Genomic DNA, 26,682 nt, shown 5'->3' with positions numbered 1-26,682 from the left:
TTGTAAATACGATATATAGGTTTGCTCGCTTAAGTTTGCATTGGGTGTGGAGAACAGGCTGTAAGCAGGCAGGGTCATTATAGCCTATGGCTTAGTTTTAAGACTAAGCCTTTCCCACCCTAAGTGACTTTGTATCAGAGACTTCATTGTTTGTATATTGGATTAAAGGTTTTGATTTCTACACTATAAAGGAGAGCAGAGAAAGGCCGTGTGGAGGAGAGGAGAAGCAGCCAAGATGGCGGAGTGCTGAAGGGGAAGCCAGTTTGTGCAGAGAAAAGGAGATGGGAACAGAGGTGAATAAGACTGGTGAGATAGAAACCTTTGATTCTAGAAAACTCAGATAAGTCAGTGGCTTTGGGAACCCTGAATAGAAAGGGAAATGTTTTCCCACTGTGTGTGTTTCTTGCCCGCTGGGTGAAAGCTAGGATTAAAGCTAATGGCCCACCAGTTCTTGGCTCCGTTGTTTCATTACTGTCTGTCCAAATCAAATGCGAACCTGCACGGGCCAGGCAGCTGTGATGGTGGCTATGGCAACTGGCTTTACAGGAACCTGGACATGCATGGCAGTGATGGCAGCGACTACTGGCCATACACCTTGTATCTACCACACGAAGATAAATAGCTGATAAAGAGCCAAACTAGATCATTTCAGTTTTCATTTTTGTTTGGGTTTCGTCCTCTTCATCTGCACCATGTGAACACCATAGTTGTGTTTCATAAATGCTCCTATCCAAGCTCCTAATCTGCAGGAGCATCATTGTGCACTAAAAGTATATTGGAAAATAACGGACGCTAGGAATGATTAAGATGGGTAATAATAGACGGATTAAAGGATGGTAGATCATTCCTTACACTGCATAAGATTAAATATGATAATCAGATTTTGGATTTAGACAACCCAGATAAATCCAAAGTAGAACAAGACAAGGTCCTCAAATCTTTACTTCATTTTCTTGCCTCTCAAAATACATATTTGCATTTAATTCCTGTCTCCTTCAGAGCTGAGGAATCAATGAAAGCTTTATTCAGGTGAGCTGATTATATGTTCTATTTCCTTTCTTCTTTTTTTCTATGTTGTTTTCTATGTTGTTTTGAACCCTTGTTGCCCTAAATGAGTTACTTAACAAAGGATAATAGCAAAAAGAAAAATTTTTGAAGTTATATAACAATTAACAATGCATTTCTTTACAGTTACAGAAAATCCAACAGCTGTTTGTAAATTGCTCTGTTATCAGAGAAGATGGATACATCGAAAAAAATTCTCAGTAGCCTCTTTTATTTAAGCTAAGAGAGATCTCACATGCATATTTGAATAGCCACCAGCCATATTCTAATTTGAAATAAAGTATGCATTTGGAAAGCAAAGGAAATGCAATTGACAAGCGAGGCTTTTAAGCATAATTGAAATTCATTCTGAATTCATGGAGGATCAGTTTCATTTCAAAGCAGTAATCTTTGTTTTCAGGTCCCATATTCTGCTTTGTTTCCATTGCAGCATTAAACTTACTACCAAATGTATATTTGATTTTAATAAATTACCAAATGATTTTCTCATCTGGTTTAGTTAGTAGGGCATTAATTTTGCCTTAATTTACTTACATAGATATTTTTATTTAATTTTTGAAAATATCACCCAAGACATTATGATCTGATCGTAAGAAAGAAAGCATTAAATTTATTTTTTCTATAACAATAACTGCAATTACTTTGAGGTTTAAACCAATTTTATAGGCAAATATTCTGGCTAATATTTTTTGTATAAAGAATCCCAAATCAAACTTTGCAAAATGATGTATTTGCAATTTTACTCTCAGTTGGTTTTTAAATAATATGTTCCAAGATTTTGATGGCAATAAGTATTTACAATCAAAGTTTCCTCTCACAATCAGGAGTAAGATAGCCACTCTTCCTTTCCTCATTCTCACTTAGAATTTAAATATTATGTGGTTTTTCATCTCCCTTTTCTTCTTCCAGAATTTAAACATTAGGTGTGTATGTGTGTGTGTGTGTGTGTGTGTGTGTGTTACTATCAGATTACCTTAATGTCGAACCACTCCTCAAGCTGTACCCCCATCTCTGGCCACACTGACCTTTCAGCTCTCCCCAATGCTCTTGTTTTCTCAGGGCTTCTGTATTGGGCTCTTCTCTCTGTTCTCCCTTCCCACTCAGGTTTCAGCCTGAAGTCATTCTCTCAAGGAGGCCTCCACTAGATTAGGTCTTCTTGTTATGCACTCTCATTACAACCTAATTAAGTAGCACTTATTAATATTGTAATTATATAGCCAGGGATATATTTAACATTTATTTTCCTAACTAAACTGTAAGCACTGTGAGTGCAAAGTATCAAAAGCCTATATATCATTGAGTATATATAAAAAGAGATCACTATTGTCTACTTAATTTTTTAGATATTCCCTCAGTTGCTAACAATTCACTTCTTTAAAATATTTTATATGAAGTTATTTAACTTCTGAAACAAATCTGTAGTAACCTGTGATGAAACTACAATCAAGATGCTCATAAAATAGTCTTGGTGTCTTCTCTTTAGGGGGAAAATCAACCAATAACCAAATTATCAAATAAATCTTTGAAATGGCATACCAGTATTTACAGAGTCAAATTCTCAAGTCTCTCATCAGCTGTGAAGCCTCTTTCAGAGACTGCTTCCTGGTTATCTTTGCAAAAAGAATAAAACTTCTGAATATGATCTGACTTTTGAAGGTACACAGTACATGCACAAAATGTACTGTTATGTTACTTTTGCCTCATGGGACTGTCCAGACCTCAGTGAATTTGAGAGATGGGATGGAATGTTAGCCCGGATTATCTGCCCAATGAAAATTTTTGCTTAGATTTAGTCTGTCAGGGTAATGTAATCACCTTAAGATCGAAGTTTAACATTGCAAAAATAAAAAGTTGTCTCTTAGTTAACAGCAGATGATGACAACATTTTCACAGAAATACAACCTGTTTATTACTTTCTTCTGAATGATTTGAGGTAGAATTAACGTGTGGCCATTTGCGGGGGGGAGTATGAGAAAAACAATTTTTTTCTTACCGGATAGGAAAAGAGATTTTGAATTTAATTTAAATACTGACTTGAGATTTTTCTTACTCTCTTTAGAATTTAGCAGTGGCTATAGATCAGGTTTGGGTTTTTTGTTCGCTTGTTTTTATTCTAGGTGGCCAAAGAAAAATTCACTTCCTCAGGGTTTTCTAGTCTAATAATGTCATGATAATAACACAAACATATGATTGCCCCTTCTAAAGTGAGTGACACATACCACTACTAATATGCAAAATGGTTCTGGGAGGTACAAAATGAAGATTTTTTTTTAATTATTTGTTTTTGTTTTAATGTGTATTAATTCCCACCCAGAATTTCACATATATTATTGTCTAACATGAAGCTGAAGTAAAAAAATTAATGAATTAAAAACTATTAAACAAGTAACAGCACAGCTATTACATGGGAGTAGTAAAGCTCATGAAAGTAGTACACAAATGACTGAAGCTGAGAAGCAATAGTGCCAGTTGGACTCACTCATTCATTCATCCAACACATGGTTACCAGCTACTGTGATCTTCCTCAGGTATGGAACAGGAACACATCAAAGTATAAGGGAGACAAGATCTCTGCCCTTGTGGATCCTATATTTTGGCCCACATCTCTAGTGATTTCTCAGAGCCCAGGGTAATCTGAGTCTGTGTACACTGGGGTGTTTTATCTAAATTTCCTTTGGAGTTCTGTTGGCTCAAGTCAGGTTAACCATGGAGCAGCCAGGGGTCCGCTTCAGTCCCAGGCAGACAGTCACACGAGGTGTGCTTCATGAAGAACCATGCCCCATAAATACTGAAGCTCTAAGGAGACGATGGATGCACCATTATAAATATGAAGATCAAGGTTTAGGTGCCTCATTCACCCTTCCTAAACATCCTCCTTCTGAACACTTCTACTACAATGCAGTCCTCCACGTACTTACCAACCATTTTAGCTCTTACAAGCAAAGTCAAACCCAATATTAGGAACTCTTTGACAGAGCCAAACGTGAACATGAAGGAGACATGCAATGAAAAATACATGACATCTTACTTGAGTGGTCCTAGCCTACTAATCTGACTTTTAGCACATGTCATGTTTAGCACAGATCTAAGAAAATACTGAGGAGTTAGCCTTAATATTGATTTAGTACACAATTTGGGTACTAAATTGTGTACTAAGTCACAATTTATACTGGGTTGAGGGAAAATAAAAGTGATTATCTCTTAGAGTTTTTTTTTCCTCCTAGGAGTTTCCTGATATGGAAAGAAAGAGAATCTGTGCTTAAAACAAAAAATAAAAATACAAAATTTTAACCTTAGTCTGTACCATCTGGGCGAGGAGAAATACGAAGTAGCTGAAGTGAAACTGAATTCATTGCGAGTTTCCTCGAGACTGCCCTAGCCTAACATCTGAAAGCTATTGAAGATTTTATGAAGGACGCTTCATTCCACCTACTCAATTGTATCTATTTCAACAGTGCCTCTGAAACCAGAATCTCTTGGTGTGGGTGATGGGACTGGAAGGTGGGTGCTTATTTAAAAATGTATATTCCTTGGCCTCACCTTAGTATCTGAATCTCTAAAGTGAGGCGAAAAATCTACATTGTTAGCAAGTGGCTCAGTGATTCTTAAGTACTCTCAAATTTGAGTAACCCTGTGCTAAACTGTAAATTCCTTCAAGTTTGCATTATATATATTTACATTTTATATTAAGTCCGGCTCTGAATCTTCAGCCCATAGCAGGCACAGAGCACCAAATTCTTAAGGCTATCTCTGTGGGAAGTACACTGGGTTTTCCCAATTATAATGTTGCTCCCTTCACTTAAATCATTCTATAAGAAAGTGAGAGAGGAAAGGGAGAATTTCTGAAGCATTCAGGAAGAGCCTTTACATTTAACATAGTAAAAGCAAGAAAAACCTTTCAAAAAATCATTAGTAAAAAAATGCTCACTTTCAGAGGCTTGCTATGGTGGAGAAAGAAGTGAAACACATCTCAGCACTGTTTTGTTTAATTCCTCCATCGCATTCTGGTTCCTCTGATGGGAACTGAGGGAGTCGGGAGATGACCTCACACCTATCTGTCCTGTAAGCAGGGCAAGCAGTTTTGGAAGCGTTAAAAGATTTCCATTTTTGGTTCATCCTTCCCTCCCTTTATTGGTATTACTTAATGTATCAAACTTTATTAAATACTGAGCTCAATTTTCTTCTGCGTTACTAATACAGATTTTTACCTAGCTTTTAAAACATTAGTAATAGTAATAATGACAATAATAAATTCCGCACTACATGATGCTCTTTTCTATCTGCATTTGATTTCTACAGAGATTCTGATTTAACTTACATCAGATGAGCTTCTTGGTCTTCAAGGGTTACTCTCATTTACTAAATTATGTTTGATCTATTATGGGTCAAACGGAGATGGCATTCCAACAAAACTTATGTTTAAAGATAATTATTTTAGTATTTAAATACTTTTATATTTAGCCTCTGAACTGAACACTTGAACAGATTTACGCTCCAATGAATACCGAGAGTCTCCTTTGCAGATGGACATGAATATTCCCTGTGAGATTCAACACCTGCCCATTGTATGCTCAGGGAAGGGAAAAGTCGGTTTCATGGGTCTTGAGATGTGCTTGTTTCTCTTTTAAAATTTTAACCTAATAGATTCTAAAATTTTACCCATATGAAAGTATATAAATAAGGATATAAAAACAGTCTTCAATATTTTCAACCCAGGGAAGGAAGTAAAGGTGTGAAGAACAACTTATAATAGCTTAAATGATCTTAATTAAAGCTGTTTAGTTTCCAGACTCTAGGAAATTATTTATTAACAATTACTGCCCAATAACCACGTCTGATAAGTTTTTATCCTCACAACCCATAATGCAAGTCTGATATGTTATATGGGCACTTCTGAACCAGCTGTTTTCCAATATAATTCTTCATATGCTTGTACATACCATTAAAAAAAAAAAGACAAAAGGCTGTAGTTTAAAACACATGCTATTCAAAATTAAGAATGATAATAGACAAGTTTGTACAGTTAAAGCATATTTTCTAAAGTAAAGAGGAATTTTGGAATTTTCTTCTTTTCAAATATTTTTAAAATTGAACTTTTTATAATTTGTCTTATGTGTAAAATTTCTTTTAAACATTTAGTGCAGCGAACATAGGCTTTGTGTTAAAAACAAGAACCTACAGTTATAAAGAATAAACCAAAATTGCTTTCAAATTCTACAACGAAGTGGAGCCAATGGGCATTATATAGAGTACAGATGATGTGCTACCCTAAAGTTAAGCATGTAACTTTCTGAATTAATTTCACATTTAGTCTCATCTAGAATTTTAATAGTGATCATTATTTACACTTTTATTAATCTTTTTTTATTGATAACAGAACATTCTCTTTGAATGTTTCAAGAAAAATGTTTCAGGTTAGCAATACAATAGAGAATTTTTAAGTGATTTGTCAAAAAAGTGGCGCTAGTAAAATTTCCTAATACCTTAAAAAGAAACTTTGTTTTAACAGTTTTCTTAGAATAATACTATCAGTATGTAATTCTTCAGGGAATATTGTTAGTATTTCCTGTTTACATTTTTTCTCATTCTGTCAATTACAGTAATGAGTCAAAGCTCAGGTAGAAATAAAATCTATAAAATTCAATAGAAAGGTCTCAAATGTAACAGAATTTGGCTGATGTATGACTGCAATCATGGTAACTTTTCTGAGCTTCATTGCCAATTTTGCACAGAACAAATAAACTTTTATAAAAAATATAAACCCAGGAACTCTGGTGAAATTGATACCTTAATGCATATGTGAAGGCCTAGTGGTGATGTATTTTGTTTGTGGATAAAATTATACTTTATGCATATGTGTAAAAAGAAAAACTGAAGTGCTTTCAGTTTTCATATTTTTTCAAAGTGGAAGGAGAGAATGTTAGAGAGGGAGAATGACATGATTTAATTTATATATTTAAAAAGTCTTGCTGCTATATAAATAATCAAATGATATATAGAAGTAAGACAATCAGTTAGAAACCATTGCAATTTTCCAGATGTAAAATATAAATGAATGTACATATATAAATGTATTATAAATATATATGTTTTTAAAGTCTGGACTACATATGTATACAGGTACCTGTACACACAGATGTATATGTGTAGAGAGAGAGGCTTAGGATGGGGTACTAGCAATAAAGAAAACATTAGTGGGTATATTAAGGATAAGATATTTAAAAACCAAAAGGGGAAAACTTGCTGATGGGCTTGATGAGAACAGTAGGTAAAGAGCCGAGTCAAGGATGGCATTTGGGTGCTTGACGTGAGTTAGATGGGAAACTGTTAACTGAGATTAGAACAATTCTGGGGAGTAAACAGTTGGAGAAGACAGGGGACATCAAGAGCTCAGTTTGTGACATGATAAGTAGGAAATTCCGATTAGACAGCCAAGTAGATAAGTCAACTTTTCAGTTGACATTTAAGCCTAGACTTTGACAGGGGGGAAGTCTGGACTAGAATTATGAATTTTAGAATCATCTGTATAGATCATCATGGAGAATGCAGAAAGAAGAGAAGGGACAGAAAATTGAAAGAGGGAAAAATTTGTAATACTCTTTTTTAGAGATAGGAAATAGGTAAATATTACTAACTCGTTGTAGGAAAGATTTGAAAAGATTAAAGTATCTTCATGTGAAATTTAAAGTCTGCCCTGGCCGGTTGGCTCAGTGGTAGAGCGTCGGCCTGGCTTCCGGGTTTGATCCCGGGTCAGTGCACACAGGAGAAGCGACCATCTGCTTCTCCACCCTTCCCCCTACTCCCCTCCTCCTTCTCTCTTTCTCTCTATCTATCTCTCTATCTCTCCCCCTCCCGCAGCCATGGCTCGAATGGTTCGAGCAAAGTTGGCCCTGGGCACTGAGGATGGCTGGATGGCCTCGACTCAGGCACTAAGATGGATCGGTTGCCAAGCAACAGAGCAGTTGGCCCCAGATGGGCAGAGAATCTCGCCAGGTAGGGTCTTGCTGGGTGGATCCCAGCTGGGGTGCAATTGGGAATCTGTCTGTCTGCTTCCCTGCCACTCACTTAATTAAAAAAAAGAAAGAAAGAAAGAGAGACAGAAATTTAAAATTCTAGACTAAAAAAATAAAATAAAATCCTAGACTATGTGTGAAGAAATCTAACACTATTCTAATTTTTTCCAAAGGTGACCACTTTTAATCTTTTTGAAATACAGTGTATTAAATTCTTTAATCTTCTAAAACTTTTTTCAGTGCCCCTACTTTGCTGGTGTCCTAAGCACTCTCTCTGTGAATAAGTTCTTTTCTATTGTTTCTGTTTTTGTAATTTTTTTTTTTCTGAAGTGAGAAGCAGGGAGACAGAGAGACAGATTCCCACATGCGCCCCGCCGGGATCCACTCGGCATGCCCACTAGGGGGCGATGCTCTGCCCATCTGGGGAGTTGCTTCATTGTAACTAGAGCCATTCTAGTACCTGGGTCAGAGGCAATGGAGCCAACTTTGCTGCAATGGAGCCTTGGCAGGAGGGGAAGAGAGAGAGAGAAAGAAAGGAGAGAGGGAAGGGTGGAAAAGCAGATGGGCGCTTCACCTGTGTGCCCTGGCCGGGAATCGAACCCGGGACATCCTCATGCCAGGCCGACACTCTACCACTGAGCCAAATGGCCAGGGCCATAAATAAGTTTTAGTAGGCTCTTTCTAAAAGAAGAAAGAGAAGCTGGAGAATAAATAAAGTGGTTGACTATCTTGGAGGAAGAGAGTCCCACACAAAGCAACAGGAGACTAAGATTCTAAGGAACCTTCTCCCACCCCTAATTTTGCTCAGGATTAGTATGAACAGTGTGGCTACAGCCATGTCAAGTTTAACAGGCAAATAGGAAGAAATATTTGCCACCATTCAATTAAGTAGAAATTGTAGCACCCCCTACAGAATGGACTCATGCTACTTATTCTAGGTGCCACCATCAGCTGACTTCAGTGCCTTTTATGGAAGTCAGAGCAAGAGAGAGAACTAGTATGGGAAAAGATGAACAGTACATGTATTAAAAAATAGAATCTTTATTAATTATCAACACTTATACATAGACAAAGGAAAAAATACATTTAGAAATACAAGAGGGCACATTATTGAAAACATAATTAGATGAACAATGGGGCTATCTAATTCACTTATTCATGAGTATGTATTAAATGAGATGCCTACTATATGTCAGGCACAGTGCTAGATGCTACATTTCCTTCAATTTCCTGGATCAAAGTTGTAACGCTCTTTAGGAACCAAAGTGCAAATGGATTTAAATGTTCTGTGTGATCAGAAACAATCCCAGGGCATCTATACCACATGTATCCATTCAAGAGAGAGCTTGACTAACTCCTAATAGCCTGGGTTCTACTCATGAATTTGCCACAATTACTGTACAACAAGAAGCAAGGACTCTCTTGGTATCGTTTTTTTTTTTTTCCTTATGCAAAAAGAACTTTGGATGAGTTCATCTTGAAAACGTCTTCAGATATTTTTAGTAAAAAAAAAAAAATGGTTTGATGGTTTGATTAGATTTATCTAAGCATTCACTTGCAGCTCTGATGTGATGAATATTCTTTCAAAGTCAGGCACTGCTAGATTCTAATTATGTGTGTATATGTTCTTTTTTTAATTTTTTAAATAATTTTATTTTTTAATGGGGCAACATCAATAAATCAAGATACATATATTCAAAGATAATATGTCCAGGTTATCTTGTCGTTCAATTATGTTGCATACCCATCACCCAAAGTCGGATTGTCCTCTGTCACCTTCTATCTAGTTTTATTTGTGCCCCTCCCCCTCCCCCTTTCCCTCTCCTTCTCCCTCCTCCCCCCGTAACCACCACGCTCTTATCAATGTCTCTTAGTCTCACTTTTATGTCCCACCTACGTATGGAATAATGCAGTTCCTGGTTTTTTCTGATTTACTTATTTCACTTCGTATAATGTTATCAAGACCCCACCATTTTGCTATAAATGTATATATTCTAATAGATCTGTTATATTCTAACATAAGGTAAGAATGATGATGTCATTTGACTGGAGTCATTTATTACGCATTGTCAGTTATGTTTGGAATTTATAGTTTCCATCTTAAAGGCAAAGGAAACTCAGCCTAACAGATTACCAAACCTGCCAAGTAAGTAGTAGAGCCAGACTACAACCCAGAACTTCTGACTCAAAGGTGGAGGCACTCTCCATTCAGCACAGCACAGCAGTCTGCGTTTTGCTATTCAAGCTCTATGGGACTAGAAATAACCGATAGCCTAGCCAAGTGCTTTTGAAGCATTTTTTTTTTTTTTTGTATTTTTCTGAAGTTGGAAACGGGGAGGCAGTCAGACAGACTCCCGCATGTGCTGACCAGGATCCACCCGGCATGTCCACCAGGGGGCGATGCTCTGCCCATTTGGGGCATTGCTCTGTTGCAACCAGGGCCATTCTAGCACCTGAGGCAGAGGCCATGGAGCCATCCTCAGCGCCCGGGCCAACTTTGCTCCAATAGAGCCCTGGCTGCGGGAGGGGAAGAGAGAGACAGAGAAGAAAGAGAGGGGGAGGGGTGGATAAGCAGATGGGTGCCTCTCCTGTGTGCCCTGGCCGGAATCGAACCCAGGACTCCTGCACGCCAGGCTGACACTCCACCACTGAGCCAACTGGCTAGGGCCACTTTTGAAGCATTTTTTAAATTAGAAAATCCAATATGTCTAAGACGGATTTTTAAAAAAAGTAAGATATGTTGTAGTCCTCTCCTCAACTCTACCCCTATGTTGGCCTTCTAAGAAAAAGGGGATATTGCTTTCTTATCCATAGGAACTTGATTTTGCCTGTTGAGGGAGAGAATAGGAAAGATAATTGGAAGATGACGAAAGAGAGTTTATTCCACTCTATAAAAATCGCAATCAGCCTGACCTGTGGTGGCGCAGTGGATAAAGCGTCAACCTGGAAATGCTGAGGTCGCCGGTTCGAAACCCTGGGCTTGCCTGGTCAAGGCACATATGGGAGTTGATGCTTCCAGCTCCTCCCCCTTCTCTCTCTCTCTCTCTCTCCTCTCTCTCTCTCTCTGTCTCTCCCTCTCCTCTCTAAAATGAATAAATAAAAAATTTAAAAAAAAAAAAATCGCAATCTAAAAGGGGAAATATTTTCAGAAACTTATGAGGCTTTCAAACTATCTGAAAGAAAAATGATTTGAAATCACCAATATTGTAAAGTAGGAAAGTTTGAAGGGAAAGATGAGTTAAGAAGAATTTAGATACATTTTTGCCAAGACTGGCCACAAACCAACCAACTTTCTTTGAGTTAGGGTAAAACAGAAGTGGAGCTTGTCTGCTGAGGTCTTTCAAGGCACAGGCTGCCGAAACACTTGAAACACTACTTCAGTGAAGCTCTCTTTGCATCTTTGCATACAGTTCGATCTCAAATATCTCTGCACAAATATTTTCTGTTAGCAAAGGCATCATCAACAGGAAAAATAACCCTTTCGTTCACAATAAAGGTAAAGAGTTATTTATCTTCTACAAAGAATATATCATGTATATTTAATCTTATATTTAACTGTAATGTATATAATAACGTAATGAAGGCAAATTTAATTTAGCAGGGCAACAAATTAGTTCAACTTCATAAAAAATTAGATCTTTCTATTAGGCCAAGAAAAACTGGAATATAAAATAACCAATTAAACAGAATAGGATTTTATAATTTGTATCCTACATGCCTACACATATGAAAAAAAACATGTTTGAATGTCCATGTGGCATAAAGTAATGCACTAACTATTTGGGTGAAATTAAATAGAAAAAGAAAGTATAATTATGATAGTATGTTTCAAAGGTGAACACTGTGGAATGGCAGAGAAAGATACTATGCTATTACTTTGGAATGAGTTGAGTTAGTCAGCAATTTTACTAAAACTAAATTCTGAGTGGAATATAATTTCAAATATTTTGCTTTCAAAGGATGGTGAAAGCTGAAGACCCTTAGCTCCCAAAAATGAGGAGAAAAAGAAGAAAAGCCTGTAAAAAATGGAAACTCTTGAATCTCCCAATGTGTACGTCCAATTCATTTATTTTATAAGTATGTGTAAAATGAACTACCCAGCTTATGTACTTTCTTCTTTATCACAGGAATGTTTATAAAAGCAAGAAGATAAATGCATATAAATATTATAAAATGGTCTAGAGGTTTGATCAACTGTTATTGTGTATATACTTCTGCATTAATTATTAATGATACATGTATTGTGAATAAAAATTTAAATAAATAAAATATTTACTTATTCAGACAAAAGCTACTAAGACCCCTATTTTTAAAATCTGTGTTTCATACATTATTATGTAACTATCAATATCTCAGTTCTATCTTCCTACTTGCAGAAATTGAAGTGTAGTCAACTGCTATTTTATAAATTGTAAAATTGAAAAGGGCTATAAACTAAACTGTTCTTGGCATGAGGGTGTTTTTAAAAGAATAAATTGGAATCTACAGTTCTGGAAGGCAGTCTCTCAGTCTGTATACTGCTATCATGTTCATACTGTCTTGTAAAGGGGTTTTAGAGTGATATGTCTCCACGACTTACACATTATTGCTCTCAGGTTATAACCAGGCCTGCTGGAAACTGTTTCAGTACTTGCAATGAAAAGGCCATTCCCTCAGGCTAGATTAGAGGCAGATGGGAATGGTTATATTGCTTAAGGAACTTCACCATGCTTGGAGAACATATGTGGCAAATCAGAAATTTGTATACTGGTCATTGCTGATTGGCTCATTGGTAGAGCATCAGCTTGGCATGTGGATGTCATGGGTTCGATTTCCTATCAGGGCACACAGGAGAAGCACCTATCTGCTTCTTCACCCCTCTCCCTCTCGCTTCTCTCTCTCTCTCTCTCTCTCTCTCTCTCTCTCTCTCTCTCCTCCCCTCCTACAGCCATGGCTCCATTGGAATGAGTTGGCCCTGGGTGCTAAGTATAGCACCATGGCCTCCACCTCAGGCACTAAGAACAACTCAGTTGCTGAGCAATGGAGCAATGCCCCAGATGGATAAAGCATTGCCTCCTAGTGGATTTGCCATGTGGGTCCCCGTTGGGACACATGCAGGAGTCTGTCTCTGCCTCCCCTCTGAATAAAAACTAAATGAATGCATACATACATAATAAAAGAAATTTGTATAACTCTCCTGAAGTTGGAGCATTATGATTCCTAAACCTAAGATTATTTATTTGCTTCTGAAACAGCAATTTTTTTCTGCATTTTCTATTTCTGTTTCATCTTTAGTCAAATTTTGATGGGATACTTTTCTTTTTCCCGTTGAAAAGAATTTATGTATTTACTCTTTATATGTGTTTATATATGCATGTTTTTAAATTTTATATTAAAAATATATAAATATATAAAATCATATTTAAATTAAGAATATTTCAAATAAATGTATAAATAATTATGTTTAATTTTTAGCTTAATCAACTTATTACAAATACCCTGTGGACTCCTGGTTTATAGATTTACCTGACGTCATTATTTACTTGTTGCTCATTCTCCTTTCTTTTCCTTCACACTCTCTTTCAGATGGAGTTTAAATATAATTTGAGGTCTTAATGTTTTATCCACTGTTTTTACACAAGTAGCCCATGCTCAAGTTCACAAATTTCTCATAGCAAAATATTCTAAAATCACAAAGCAGAGGAATAAATGTTGCAAGCTAGCAGTTCTTCAGCCAGAGCTGGTACTTAAATATATTGGCCTCCATCTATAGAAGGTGTTTCAAACTGTGAACCGAGCCCCAGAAATTGGGAAATGTCACATAATAGATCCAGAATCCAGTAAGCTTATGAAAAATGAGAAGACCTGGTGACACGAGAACGCCTTCTCTGTTGTATGAAGTCCCGTAACCTCGGCACAGAGAGCTAGCAAACCTGTTTAATGGGCTATCTAGCAACCACACTTTGGTGTCTTCCATTCACTTCACCCACATTTTTTATTTTTTATTTTTTATTTTTTATTTATTTTTTTACAGAGACAGAGAGTCAGAGAGAGAGATAGATAGGGACAGACAGACAGGAATGGAGAGAAATGAGAAGCATCAATCATCAGTTTTTCATTGTGACACCTTAGTTGTTCATTGATTGCTTTCTCATATGTGCCTTGACCGTGAGCCTTCAGCAGACCGAGTAATCCTTTGCTCGAGCCAGCGACCTTGGGTCCAAGCTGGTGAGCTTTTCTCAAACCAGATGAGCCTGCACTCAAGCTGGTGACCTCGGGGTCTCGAACCTGGGTCCTCTGCATCCCAGTCCGACACTCTATTCACATTTTTATTTGTTGTACCACCTTAGATTAGATTCTTCTTGATTATAACTGGTATTATCATTGATATGTTCAAATACCTGACCATGGCACCCTGCGCTTTAACAAGAAGTCCCTTAAAATTTATTTGTATATATTTGGTCTGAAATGTTCATTTCACCTATTTTGGAAATGTCTGTTTTAAAGTTAAGTTTAATCATATTTTTACTTCCTAAAATTACCAAGTAATACTTGTAATCTAAGATAATTGATTTAAATAAGATATTTATTAGAAATTAATTTTGTGGGCAATACTTTGACATACTAGAAATGTTTTTCAAAATACAAAAGATATGTATTGTTTCATTCTAGAATTTGGAACATTTGCTCTCTAAATGGACACAGAAACTTTTGTTTTGCTTCCTATTTAGGTGATCCTCAGTCCGCTAATCAAGCATGCCAAAAAAATATAAAAGATCTTGAAAAGAAAGTTAAAGGAGACAGCTCAGAAGCTGTGCTCCATCAAACTGAGGCATTAGGGAAAGCCAAGGGAAAGAGAGATGAGCAGACATCGGCTTCTCTGAATGGAAAGCAGAATTCCTCTTCTCTCCCTAAGGATAAAAAGCAACCTCGGTCTGACAGCAAAAGAAGTGGGGAGATTGAAAATGATAAAGCTCCTGCATCCATTTTTCATCAACCAAAGAAAGTCTTACCAGTGGCCATGTCTAATGGCTGTGAAGAACCCTTGTCAGGAAAAATTACACTGCAGGATTTCCCAACCACAGGAAAAGGCTTTAAACCTGCAAATGACAAAATTATTATAGAACTAAAATGTGGGGATTTGAATGTTCAAGTAACAAACAAGAATAGATATTTCTGTAAAACAGAAATGCAGTTCCCAACAAAAGAGAGATGTCCAAACTGTCACCAGTGTTACTCTGTCAGACATATTCAAAGATCTTACTCTTCTAGAAGCTGCTCTTCTAAATACAAGAGTATATCAATAGCACTCAAATCGGAGGCTCCGTCTGAATATGAAGGAGAAACTGCCGGGACTGAGAGCCCCTCACTGAACATTGGCATTGTAGGAAAAGGAATTAAAGTGAAATATAGGGGTAAGAAACAGAATGTAGTAATCAATATAACTCATCCTAAAAGAAGGGAGAAAGCAGCTAAATACGGAAGTGTTCCCTCTGATCACACCACTAAAGAACGTCCCAGCTCCTTTGCACCGTCTGGTATTAGACTACCCAAAAAGTGGCAGCTTGAAAACGAGCATCAGAGTGCGGATTGTTTGCATGTCTCTCCCCCTGCTGTGTTTGCTGGCCGGAAGGAGAATCGTGACACAGCTGTGCTGTCCCGACACTCCGGCCCCGAGAGGGAGAATGAGCCTGACAGAGTATCTTCAGTCTTAGATGACAGTGAGTTACAATCTGCCATCTCTCAACAGAAGGACTTTAAAATTAGTCAGAACACCCTGCAAAACAAACAATCCTTTGAAGCTGAGACTTTTCTCGAAAATGTTTTTCCTATCTCCCATGATGCCCTAAAGACCACGAGTTTAAGTGAAACAAATTCAAGTAAAATGCCTTTTGAGGATCTTAAAGATGTAGATAGAGACAGAAAAATCAACTTTGATATCCCAGAACATATCGCATCAGACTCACATATACGGCAAAGAACAGAAGGCATAAATTATTCGCCAAGTACCATTGCTAACGTCTTCTCAGTTCAAGATGGCAAAGACTCTGACTTTCAGCTTTCATCTTCTCTGAATGCGAAAGACATAGGAGAAAAGGCAGCCAACACTGATTGCAAAGGCAGCAAAATTATACCTGCAGAATACTGTGAGAACTCAAATTCTATATCTTTCCTTTGCAGTCAAAATACTGTGAAGTCTTCCACCCCATTCTGTCCATCCCACAGGGCTACCAGAAGTTCAGAACTTAAAGAAACCCCTGGGGATACATTTTCCTTTGATCACTGTACTGAATGTATGACAGACTATGAGGAAGAGCAAGTTGAGGCGACTAATAGAGACTTGAACAAAGCCACTTTACATAGTGACACTCATACAAATGCACAGCAGCTATGGGAAAAAAGGAGTACACTGTGTCCAACTCTCAGCCTTGCCCCTGGCAGGCTCGCCGCTGGGAACCCACTCAACAGAAGTAGCCACAGCTCTGCGTACTGGGGTCAGACCAAGTCCCCGGCAAGCCCTGCAGAGACTGCAACCCCCAGCAATACAACAGTGTCAGTCATGACCTCCATAACTGATGAGTTAGAGCAAAGATTGAGTATTCAAAATGGTAAAGAAGGCACGGTTGATTCTAATTGTCCTATGGAAATGAAAAACCGTGACAAGTCACCCAGCTTTCTGGGAAATGTTGAGAAAAACAAGTTCCTTATAAGGCCGGTGGTAAGATATATGTGCCACAAAAATTCTGAAGACCTAACAAATGAGAATGACGATGAAGTCTTTTTTCAAGAGGATTTTCCACCAAACACTGTCCAGCTCAACTCTGCAGTGTGTGCTACAGATAATCTGTTTCTTATTGAGAAACCGCGGACCGGTGACGCGGACGAACACAGTGACCAAGAGGAAATAAACCCTGGACCAACCAGTTTGAAACAGGAGGCAGCTGCAGCGTGCCAACAGATTGCATTAATGAGGGTGAATTCTGAAGGAGATAAAAATGAGCCAGTGAGAAATTGTTATCACCAAATAGACATACTGCTTTCACCTCAGAAGCAGAAAGTTTTGAAAGGTACAGTGTGCTACACAAAATCTTTCATCTCTTTATTTTTACATATTTGAGCTTTGGAAAGTCTTATTGTGGGGGCTTTTTTTTTAATTGCTTGGAATTTTTTTCTTTATCATTGAAGATCTATGGAGTATTTTAGAGTTATATGAATATGGGCAAGCATATATCACCCACCCATAAATAGTGCATAACGAAATCACCAAGGCTACAGTTTAATATAAAGTAAAAAAAAGAAATCAATTTCTCTTTAAAAGGTTGATGTATAGCCAAATCAATTTTCTGGGAGACATTAGCCTTTTGCCACTCTTCCATAATCTACCATTTCTTTCTGTCTTGCAAACTAAGCATGTTTAGAAGAATAGGAAAAATGTGTTTGTGATAAAATGAGTTTTTAAACTTTGCTGTGGTGTTGCAAAAATATGGTATATGTGTCTCAGGAGGCCATGTGGAATAGTAATTAAAGCAAAGGACAAAAACCAGAAATGGCCACAGCTAATCCTGACTGAGCCGTCCATGGGGTCTCTGAACTCAAGCAGACATCTGACCTCCCTTGCACATTGGTTGGTCATGCTCAAGCCATTGATAGAATCCAGAAACTCCCCAGACTTCAGGAGGGCTAAGCTGGAAGCTCTTTCTTAAGTACATAATACTGCCTGTCTGCCTTCAATCTTGGGTTTGTACTGTATCATTTTGGCTGCTTTATAAAAAGTCCTTGTTGTTTTCTCAATGAGTCCAAAATATTTTATATTTAGTATTAGCATTATTACACATTGTATATTAAATTATGTCATGAACATATAAAAACTTCATACTTCCAGTACCATTTCTACCTCGTCTAAAAATTGAATTTGAAATGATGGAATTTAATCAAGCTATTTTTTCTTTGTTTCTGTTCTATTACCAATTTTTAAATAGAATTAACAAAATGTGGAAGTTAAAATAAAATACAAAAAGTACAATCAATTGCATAAGTGTTGGCATTAAATGTGAAAATGTGAAATTTTCCATCTGAAGAATAAATGCCCTAAAACAACACAAAATCTATATAGTCCTCTACTTAATAGGAGCACGCTAAAGCAAAGATATACCAGTCAGAGTGACTGCTTCCCAGTACCAAATGAATGGCATTAACCCACCCAGCATTGGGTTCAGTCCGTAATTACTCAGGTCTGCAAGAAGCTGACCTGCAATAAGCACACTGTGTCTTCCAGAGCAGAGACGTGCTCGCCTAGATGTATAGTCTTCTCACCCAGGCTGGCCTCCTGCCCCCATAGTTATGTTGCTCCCTGAACTGACTCTTCCAGCAAGGCATATTTCCATAAGAAAATCAGTAACTCAAGTCAGAAGCTTCCCAAAGCTGACATTGCATTTCAATAGGCTTTAAAACTGTCACATTTGGTGAACTATTGCAGCTACAGATTCCCTATGTGATTGTGATTCAGCAAAAGGCTGTCCCTGTAATTCTTACTCCTTCACTCCTCTTCCCCCGTCACTCTATTACAGCCACACGGACTTCCTTGAGTTGCTAGAATCTGCCAGACAAGATCCCCCATCAGTCCCTGGCCTGGGCTGCTCCCACCAACTGAGTCACTTTCCCCTGTATGTCCACATGGTTCCTGTTCATCTCTCCAAATTTTTGCTCACATGGCACCTTCTCAGAGAAGCATTCTCAGACCACTCCACTGAACATTGCTATCTGAACCCTATCCGTCACAACCCAAGCATCCTCTATTTCTTGTCCATGTTTAACTTTTCTACGTAGCACTTCACATTCTAATATGCTTTGTTTTTACTGTTTTTTGTTTATTTGTTGTGGTGATGATGGGTCTGTCTTCTCCCACTAGAAAGGAGTCATGAGGGAATGGGTTTTTTTCTGCTGTGATCATTGCTATATCCACAGCGCCAGAACAGAGCCTGTTCTGTAGAGGAGACACTCAATGAATATTCATTGAATGAAAGAATAAATTCAGGGAAGTCACATCAGGTTTCTTTGTGCAAAATTCTGTTCATATACAAAAACAAAAAAGCAGGAAAATGGTCCAGAAGTGTAAATGTTTGCATTAAAATATATTTAAATTTATAAATTTTGCATGGCCTTGACTCTCCCAAAGTTATAAGCATTTTTGTAGTTTATTCAATACTATTGTCAGCATATTATTGCTATCTCAGGCCAAGATTTTTAATTTTTTCAGAGTGCAGATTGCAGGAGAAACTGGAACACCTTTCTTTTCACTAGAAAATTGTAAATTTGAGATAGGCACAAACTTATGTCTGCATTTTCAAAAGGGTCCTTCAACTCCTCAAAGTCTAGCCACGAACAATAACATTTACACAGTTCCCTCCAGCCGTGTGGGTGTCTGTAAGAATGAACTAGATTAGAGGCCACAACCTCGGCTGCCTACAGGGGCCAGGGAAGTAACGTAAACGAGTAAAGAGGTCGCCGCTGACAAAGAGTGGTGACAAATGTGTTGGTGAACTAGAGGAGCACCGTCCTGAGGTCCACTGCAGCCAGGCTTTGTGATCTTTCAAGATAGCTGGAGATCTGGATTTTTAATATATAGAAATCTAGGCCTGACCTGTGGTGGCGCAGTGGATAAAGCGTCGACCTGGAAATGCTGAGGTCGCCGGTTCAAAACCCTGGGCTTGCCTGGTCAAGGCACATATGGGAGTTGATGCTTCCAGCTCCTTCCCCTTCTCTCTCTGTCTCTCTCTCTCCTCTCTCTCCATCTCTCTCTCCTCTCTAAAAATGAATAAATAAAATTAAAAAAATTAAAAATATATATATATATATATATAAATCTATAGATTATATGACTTGGAAGACAGTGAAGAGTAAACAACCTGTGACTTCTGAACTACATAAACAAGAGAGGGTGGGCATGGACATGTGGGAGGCAGAAGAGCCAGTGGCAAAAAAGAAGGGATACTAGACTGAATCCCTCAAAACTAAGTTCTGGGTTCTTCCTCTGCCAGATCAGGTCTGTACATTCTTGGGTAAAGAGGGTTCTCAGAGATTCATTTCTCTTTCTCATTTTGAACCAATATATGCAACAAGAAAAATCTCAAGAAATTTAAATTTTTGTGATTAATGAAGTCAAACCATAAAGAACTTGAGTTCAATAGTGAACTAATTATCATAGATTGTAATACAACTAATTTAGGCAATAATATCTTGTCTTCCTGTTGAGAATCCAGGGGACATAATTAACAATTTATTTGTACTTTGCTGCTCCAGAGTAACTAATTAATATAGTATTGTGTATACTGCTAGTGTCCAAGGAATAGCTATTGAATTGAATCCAACTGAAGCAATGCATAGTGATCCTCCCTTCTATATATAAATCAATTTTTCAAATATATGGCTTTTCTTTTTTAAGTAATACAAGTTTCGAAAGTGAATCATGAACATGGTATTATTATTCTAAATCTAGTCTATAGTGATTCTGTTTTAAAGATTGGGATAATTAAAATTCTATCTTGAAATATAGTCTCACTTCCATATATAATGTGGTTTAATCTAGATCAGAATTTGGAAATAAATAGCCTTCCCAAGTCACCCCAGGAATTGGCTCCAAGAGATACAAGGGCCAGTGATGGTTCCCAGGAGGAAGCAACAGACCAGTGGGCTAGGAGGAGGCAACAATTCAGAGATGGCAAAAGGTGCAGCTCTGCAGGGAGAAGTTCATTTGCCAGCAACGTCACTGAAGGATCCAGTGAGTAGACAATCACCTTCTTTTCCAAAACCAGAGCAAAAGCAACAACTACTAAAACTTAACCAGGTCCCCTCTCTCTTATCTCCGGATATAAACCCTGTTGTTTGAGCATGACAATGTGATAATTATTATGCTTTTATATGAAAGATATTTTTGGAAGAATCAACCTTTTATTAGCCACTATGAATTCCAACTTGGTAAATTATCTCCTTCTAAACATATAACTGCTAATAAGGCTACTTTTCTCTTCAGAAACTGAAATAACTGACTACAAGGTCCTCAGTTTATAACAATCTCAACATACGACAGTTCGACTTTATGCTGCTCACTCCCATAAAAACTTTAAGAAACTGAGACATGAGAGCTTTGGCTTATGCCATTAGTGATGTGCTTTATGGACCATGTGGGCAAACTAGTTTGGTTGTACGTGGCGGAAGAATATGCGGTATTTTTTTTCTGTGGCTTAGTTGACTTTCTATGTTCTAGATCAGGAGTAGTCAACCTTTTTATACCTACCGCCCACTTTTGTATCTCTGTTAGTAGTAAAATTTTCTAACCGCCCACCGGTTCCACAGTAATGATAATTTATAAAGTAGGAAAGTAACTTTACTTTATAAAATTCATAAAGCAGAGTTACAGCAAGTTAAAACATATAATAATTACTTACCAAGTACTTTATGTTGAATCTTCACTAAGTTTGACAGAATAAATCTTTATAAAACAACTTATTATAGTTTATCTTTTTATTTATACTTTGGTTGCTCTGCTACCACCCACCATGAAAGCTGGAACACCCACTAGTGGGCGTTTCTAGATTATAATAGTACAACTGTGTTAGGATAGATAAGTGATTTAGGCTAGGGTGTGTATTGACCTACACAAAAATTCGGGTTATGTCTCTGTCATAGGAACGAAACTGTGTCCTAACGGAAGGACCCCCTGTATAGGGCTCTTTGCTGAATTAAACTTGTGTCCCTCTTTAAAGAATTAGAGTTGGCTTACAAAAGAATGCATACAGTAAAAAACAAGATTACCATTTTTGAAACAAATTTATTCTTCTTTTAACATTTCTGAAATAAGAAAGTATCTTTTGGTGTGTGTGTGTGTGTGTGTGTGTGTGTGTGTGTGTGTGTGTATATATATATATATATATATATATATATATATAGTATTTTTCTGAAGTTGGAAACGGGGAGGCAGTCAGACAGACGCCCGCATGTGCCCAACGGGGATCCACCCAGCACGCCCACCAGGAGGCGATGCTCTGCCCATCTGGGGCGTCACTCTGTTGCAACCAGGACCACTCTAGTGCCTGAGGCAGAGGCCACAGAGCCATCCTCAGTGCCTGGGCCAACTTTTCTCCAATGGAGCCTTGGCTGCAGGAGGGGAAGAGAGAGACAGAGAGGAAGGAGAGGGGGAGGGTTGGAGAAGCAGATGGGTGCTTCTCCTGTGTGCCCTAGCCGGGAATCGAAGCCGGGACTCCTGCATACCAGGTCGATGCTCTACCACTGAGCCAACTGGCCAGGGCCTTTTGATGTATATGTTAATGAGGTAATATTTCCCTTGCTACTGAAAGGGTGCTATTAAATTAGCATTATACCTCAGCTTACAATTAATGGTAACTGAAAGAAAAATATGGTTTAAAAAAATAGAGGTCAGCATCATTAGATTTAGTACTATACGGCCAGTAGTCATGGCTGTCGTGGCCATGCACATGCAGGTTCCCATTAGATTTGGGCAAATGGTAAAGGAACAATGGAGCCAAAAAATGGTGGGCCATTCCTTTATTTGAGACTCACATCAGCTGATGAGCAAACACACAGGAAAAACACTTCCCTCTTCATTTATTCAGAGCTCACAAAACTACTGACACATTATCCAGCACCACAACCAGAAGAATCTTCTTCGGTTCCTCCTAGAATCAAAGGCCTCACCAGTCCCAAAACCCCTCACCTCTGGTTCCCCATCTGCCAACATGGCTTCTTACTCTGCAAAACTGGCTTCTCTCTCTTTCCCTGCCATCCTGGCTTCTTTCTCCTTCTCTTCCTTCCTCTCCTTTCTTTTTAAAACTTTTCTGGCTCAGAAATCTCTCCAGCAGACATTAGCATAACATGACTCTTCCCAAGCAGGAAGGTAATTAACAATTTCACAGATCACATACCTGGCACTGCCCAGCGCCATTTTAAACAAAAAGTGAACAAACTCAAATAACACAAATTTTACAAACTCATTTGCCCAACAAGTACATACAACTACTAATCTGGTTCTAAAATTCTAAGAGCTAAAATTATTAGAAGATACTTACCCAATTAGTAGACATTTTTCATTTTTATATTATTGACAAAAACCCACCAGTTGTTTAGGAAAAACAATCACACTGAAACCTGAGCAAAATTCATTTTTTTAAAAAGTAAAAGACCATGTTGTTGCAATATTGTGATTTATAAGAAGTATATATTTACTAATTCAGATGAACAAAATATATTTCTCATATATATTTGCTGTTTGTCCACTGGTTCCTGACTCACAGCCCCTAAAACCCTTGGAAGAGCCTGTGATAAGAGCAACAAAGGTGTCTTTTGTTATGTTGATGAGGTGACTTTTGGAAAGTCCTTGGTAACTAGGGTCAGACTGATTGCCCAGGTAACTATGTGATTAAGGGGTTGGAACTTTCAGTGCTCCCACCTACCTCCAAGGAGGGGCAAGGAGTTGAAGGTTGAATCAATCCTGCCTTTATGATGAATCCTTCATAAAACCCAAAAGGATGGGCTTCAGAGAGCTTCCTGGCTGAGCCACAGACACTCAAAAGGCACGCTGTGTTTCTTCAGTGGCTCTTCAGTACAGATGGCACTTTACTAAGGGGCTGCTGCAGTTTAATGTGTGGTTTAAATTTTGTCTCATTTATAGAGTCAGGGTGTGCTGCTAATCTATGGTTTCGAACCTGACAGCTTTATCGAGCATCATTACAGCTGGTGCTTTACAGTCCGTTAGTCTCACTCATTTTTGACTTCCTACGTATTAACTGGAAAAGACATTAGGAGTGACATATTTACGCGTGTGGGTACCGTTGATCAATCCATCCAGGCTGTGGGGAATGCTGACTAAGGCACACCAGGTAAATAACCTGAAGGTTTTAAACTGAAGTCAGCAGGGCCTGCAGGCTGAGATTTTTATAATTTCAAATGACTCCGGTATCACAAGCAGATATGGCAACAATTTTGGTCTAATTGTGTTAGGATAATTAATAGCATTTTCCTCATTTCATTCAGCTGTAAAAAAATATTATGGAAATGTATTTTAAAATATGAGTCTGCATGGAAATAAGAAAGCAGTGGGGGGAGTTGGAGACAGAAAGAGGGAGAGGGCAAGGGAGGGGAAGGAAGAAAGGAGGACGGCAAAGCATTCTCAATTTCTAATAGAGCTAAAAGTTACATTGTGCCTACTATGCCAGGCTTTACAATGTGCTAGCTGATCAATTCTTCAACAGCACCGTGAATTAAATACTATATTTTCATCTTCACTTTACCAAATGAGGAATCTGAGTCATGGAGAGGATAGTGACTTGCCCAATGTCACCTGGTTATAGTTAGTGGTGGAGTGGGTTTCAAACCCAGGCCACCTGACCAGAGTCTATGCTCTTGAACACTACAGCTCACTGCCTCTGGTTGGACCATTCAGATCTGACCTTGGTTACTTTCTCTGGGAAAGTCTAAACAGGGAACTGCTCCAACAGATACCACTTTTTAGATCCTCAAGTGGTACAGTGGGATGAAAGAGAGAGAATATCTAGACACCTGGAACTGAGCTAAGTATTTTATTTATTTTTTTCTTATTCTAATATCAAGAAAAAGGGAAGCACTTAAAATTCTCAAAAGCACAGAAGTGCAGATACAATTTCAGTAATACCAAGATATATAAGAGCTCATTCTGTGTTAAGGTTTTATTTATTAAAAGACTCATCTGGCAAGCCAAATTTTGGTGACAAAGTCACATTTGGATATGTTTTCTGTTTGGCTCAAAGTTCCACAAGGATGGTTATTGAGAAATCTAGTAGTTCAAAGGTGCAGCAGGCATGTGGCTCGCTGCTTCACTGGATTTTAACACAAATTTTATGTCTCAGTGTATGTAAGTGTATGCTGATTAGTTCTGTCTCAGTAACTGAATGAACAGAGAACTACTCATGCACATAAGCAAATCTGTTTGTAGATAAGTGTGCTGTTTGAACAGTTTCATGCATGCTGTTAGAAACAATGATCACTATAATATATAGGGCCACCCTCAGACCTTTACGTAATCGGGGGATGATTACGTATCCACTATAGACAGCTACTGTTCAGAAAAATTTAATAATAAAGATAAATCCATGGGTCCAGGAATGTGTGTACATGATAGTCATAAATATTAAAATGTAACTAAATATTTAAGGCCAAGGATATAAAAATAAATCATAAAGGGAGATATTTTAAATTCCTTTCTGCAATGTTAGAAACAACTATGTATGAAGCAGCTTGGATATAGGCTTAACACTCAAAAAGATGGGTCAGTAAATTATTATCATATTTTCGGTTTACATTTTCTACCATATAAACTCAAATGTCACACTCAGAATTATTCCAAAAAATAAATGCAAATATCCTTAAAAGATTTTTCAAATATGGTACATGGATACTAGCATCCCACATCCTAAGTTAAAATATTCTATTCTAAAGTGTTCATCAATTTTGTGTTAATAAAAAAGATATCCCTTAAAGCTCTCATATCTGGCCCTGGCCGGTTGGCTCAGCGATAGAGCGTCGGCCTGGCGTGCAGGGACCCGGGTTCAATTCCCGGCCAGGGCACATAGGAGAAGCGCCCATTTGCTTCTCCACCCACCCCCTCCTTCCTCTCTGTCTCTCTCTTCCCCTCCCGCAGCCTAGGCTCCATTGGAGCGGGGATGGCCCGGGCGCTGGGGATGGCTCCTTGGCCTCTGCCCCAGGCGCTAGAGTGGCTCTGGTCGCAGCAGAGCGATGCCCTGGAGGGGCAGAGCATCGCCCCCTGGTGGGCAGAGCATCTCCCCTAGTGGGCGTGCCGGGTGGATCCCGGTCGGGCGCATGCGGGAGTCTGTCTGACTATCTCTCCCCGTTTCCAGCTTCAGAAAAATACAAAAAAAAAAAAAAAATCTCTCATATCATTTACATTCCAAATTTGTATGTATTCAATCAACATGACCTATTCTTCTGGTACCTGTTTCCCCCCTGCAGCCTACTTACCTAGATCCTGTTTCTCTAACAGTCCACAGCCCTGTCTTCCTGTAGAAATTTAGGCCACTCCTCAGGGTCCAGTCTAATGACATTCTTCCTTTCTCCTACCTTTCTCCTCCAGCCAGAATCCCGCTCTCCTTCCTTTGAACTCTCTCATCTCCAGATCCCTATTTTACCAATCTTTTCATCTCCATTGTGTCTAAAATTGCTCCTCACTCAGGATAGAACAATTATTTTAAATCGATTCCACTTAATAAATGAGTGAATGAACCTGAAACTGTTTAAACTGTGAATGAATGTCAAATGACTAATGAAATCCCATTTTGTGTACAAAATAAAAACTGTAAGAACAAGCATTGTTTTTGACTGTCTGCAGAAAAACTATGCTTTGTCAGCATACCATCCCCAACCATTTCTACACAAGTTAAGCAAATACATGAGCTAGAAAGCTATTGTTACACTATCTGTGAGTCAGGACACCAACTAACATTTACACTCTTCAGCCCAGGACTAGGAAAGCTGAGGTGTAAATGTAGGGAAAGCTAAGAACTACTAGGAACAATTCTCCAGAGAAAACCAGTGAGAACAGAAGAACCATTCTTCCAGG

The 26,682-nt window shown here is 38.2% G+C and overlaps 1 protein-coding gene across 2 annotated transcripts in view; it reads left to right on the top strand.

Annotated features, from left to right (window-relative positions):
- The first annotated feature begins 926 nt into the window (after window positions 1-926).
- The window catches only part of LOC136334123 (uncharacterized), a 155,156-nt gene continuing 129,400 nt past the window's right edge, over window positions 927-26,682 (top strand). The window contains exons 1-5 of one of the 2 annotated variants that reach the window (XM_066273957.1): window positions 927-1,029; window positions 4,290-4,566; window positions 12,038-12,129; window positions 14,789-17,125; window positions 20,644-20,835. In XM_066273957.1, the coding sequence (XP_066130054.1) occupies window positions 12,072-12,129; window positions 14,789-17,125; window positions 20,644-20,835 (2,587 nt within the window). In that variant the 5' untranslated portion in view covers window positions 927-1,029; window positions 4,290-4,566; window positions 12,038-12,071. The remainder of the gene's footprint in view (window positions 1,030-4,289; window positions 4,567-12,037; window positions 12,130-14,788; window positions 17,126-20,643; window positions 20,836-26,682) is intronic. The other variant, XM_066273956.1, reaches the window with a different exon arrangement.

Source organism: Saccopteryx bilineata, chromosome 4 (assembly GCF_036850765.1).
Source record: "Saccopteryx bilineata isolate mSacBil1 chromosome 4, mSacBil1_pri_phased_curated, whole genome shotgun sequence".
Lineage (NCBI taxonomy): Eukaryota > Metazoa > Chordata > Mammalia > Chiroptera > Emballonuridae > Saccopteryx > Saccopteryx bilineata.
This window is presented reverse-complemented; position numbering and strand designations above follow the sequence as displayed.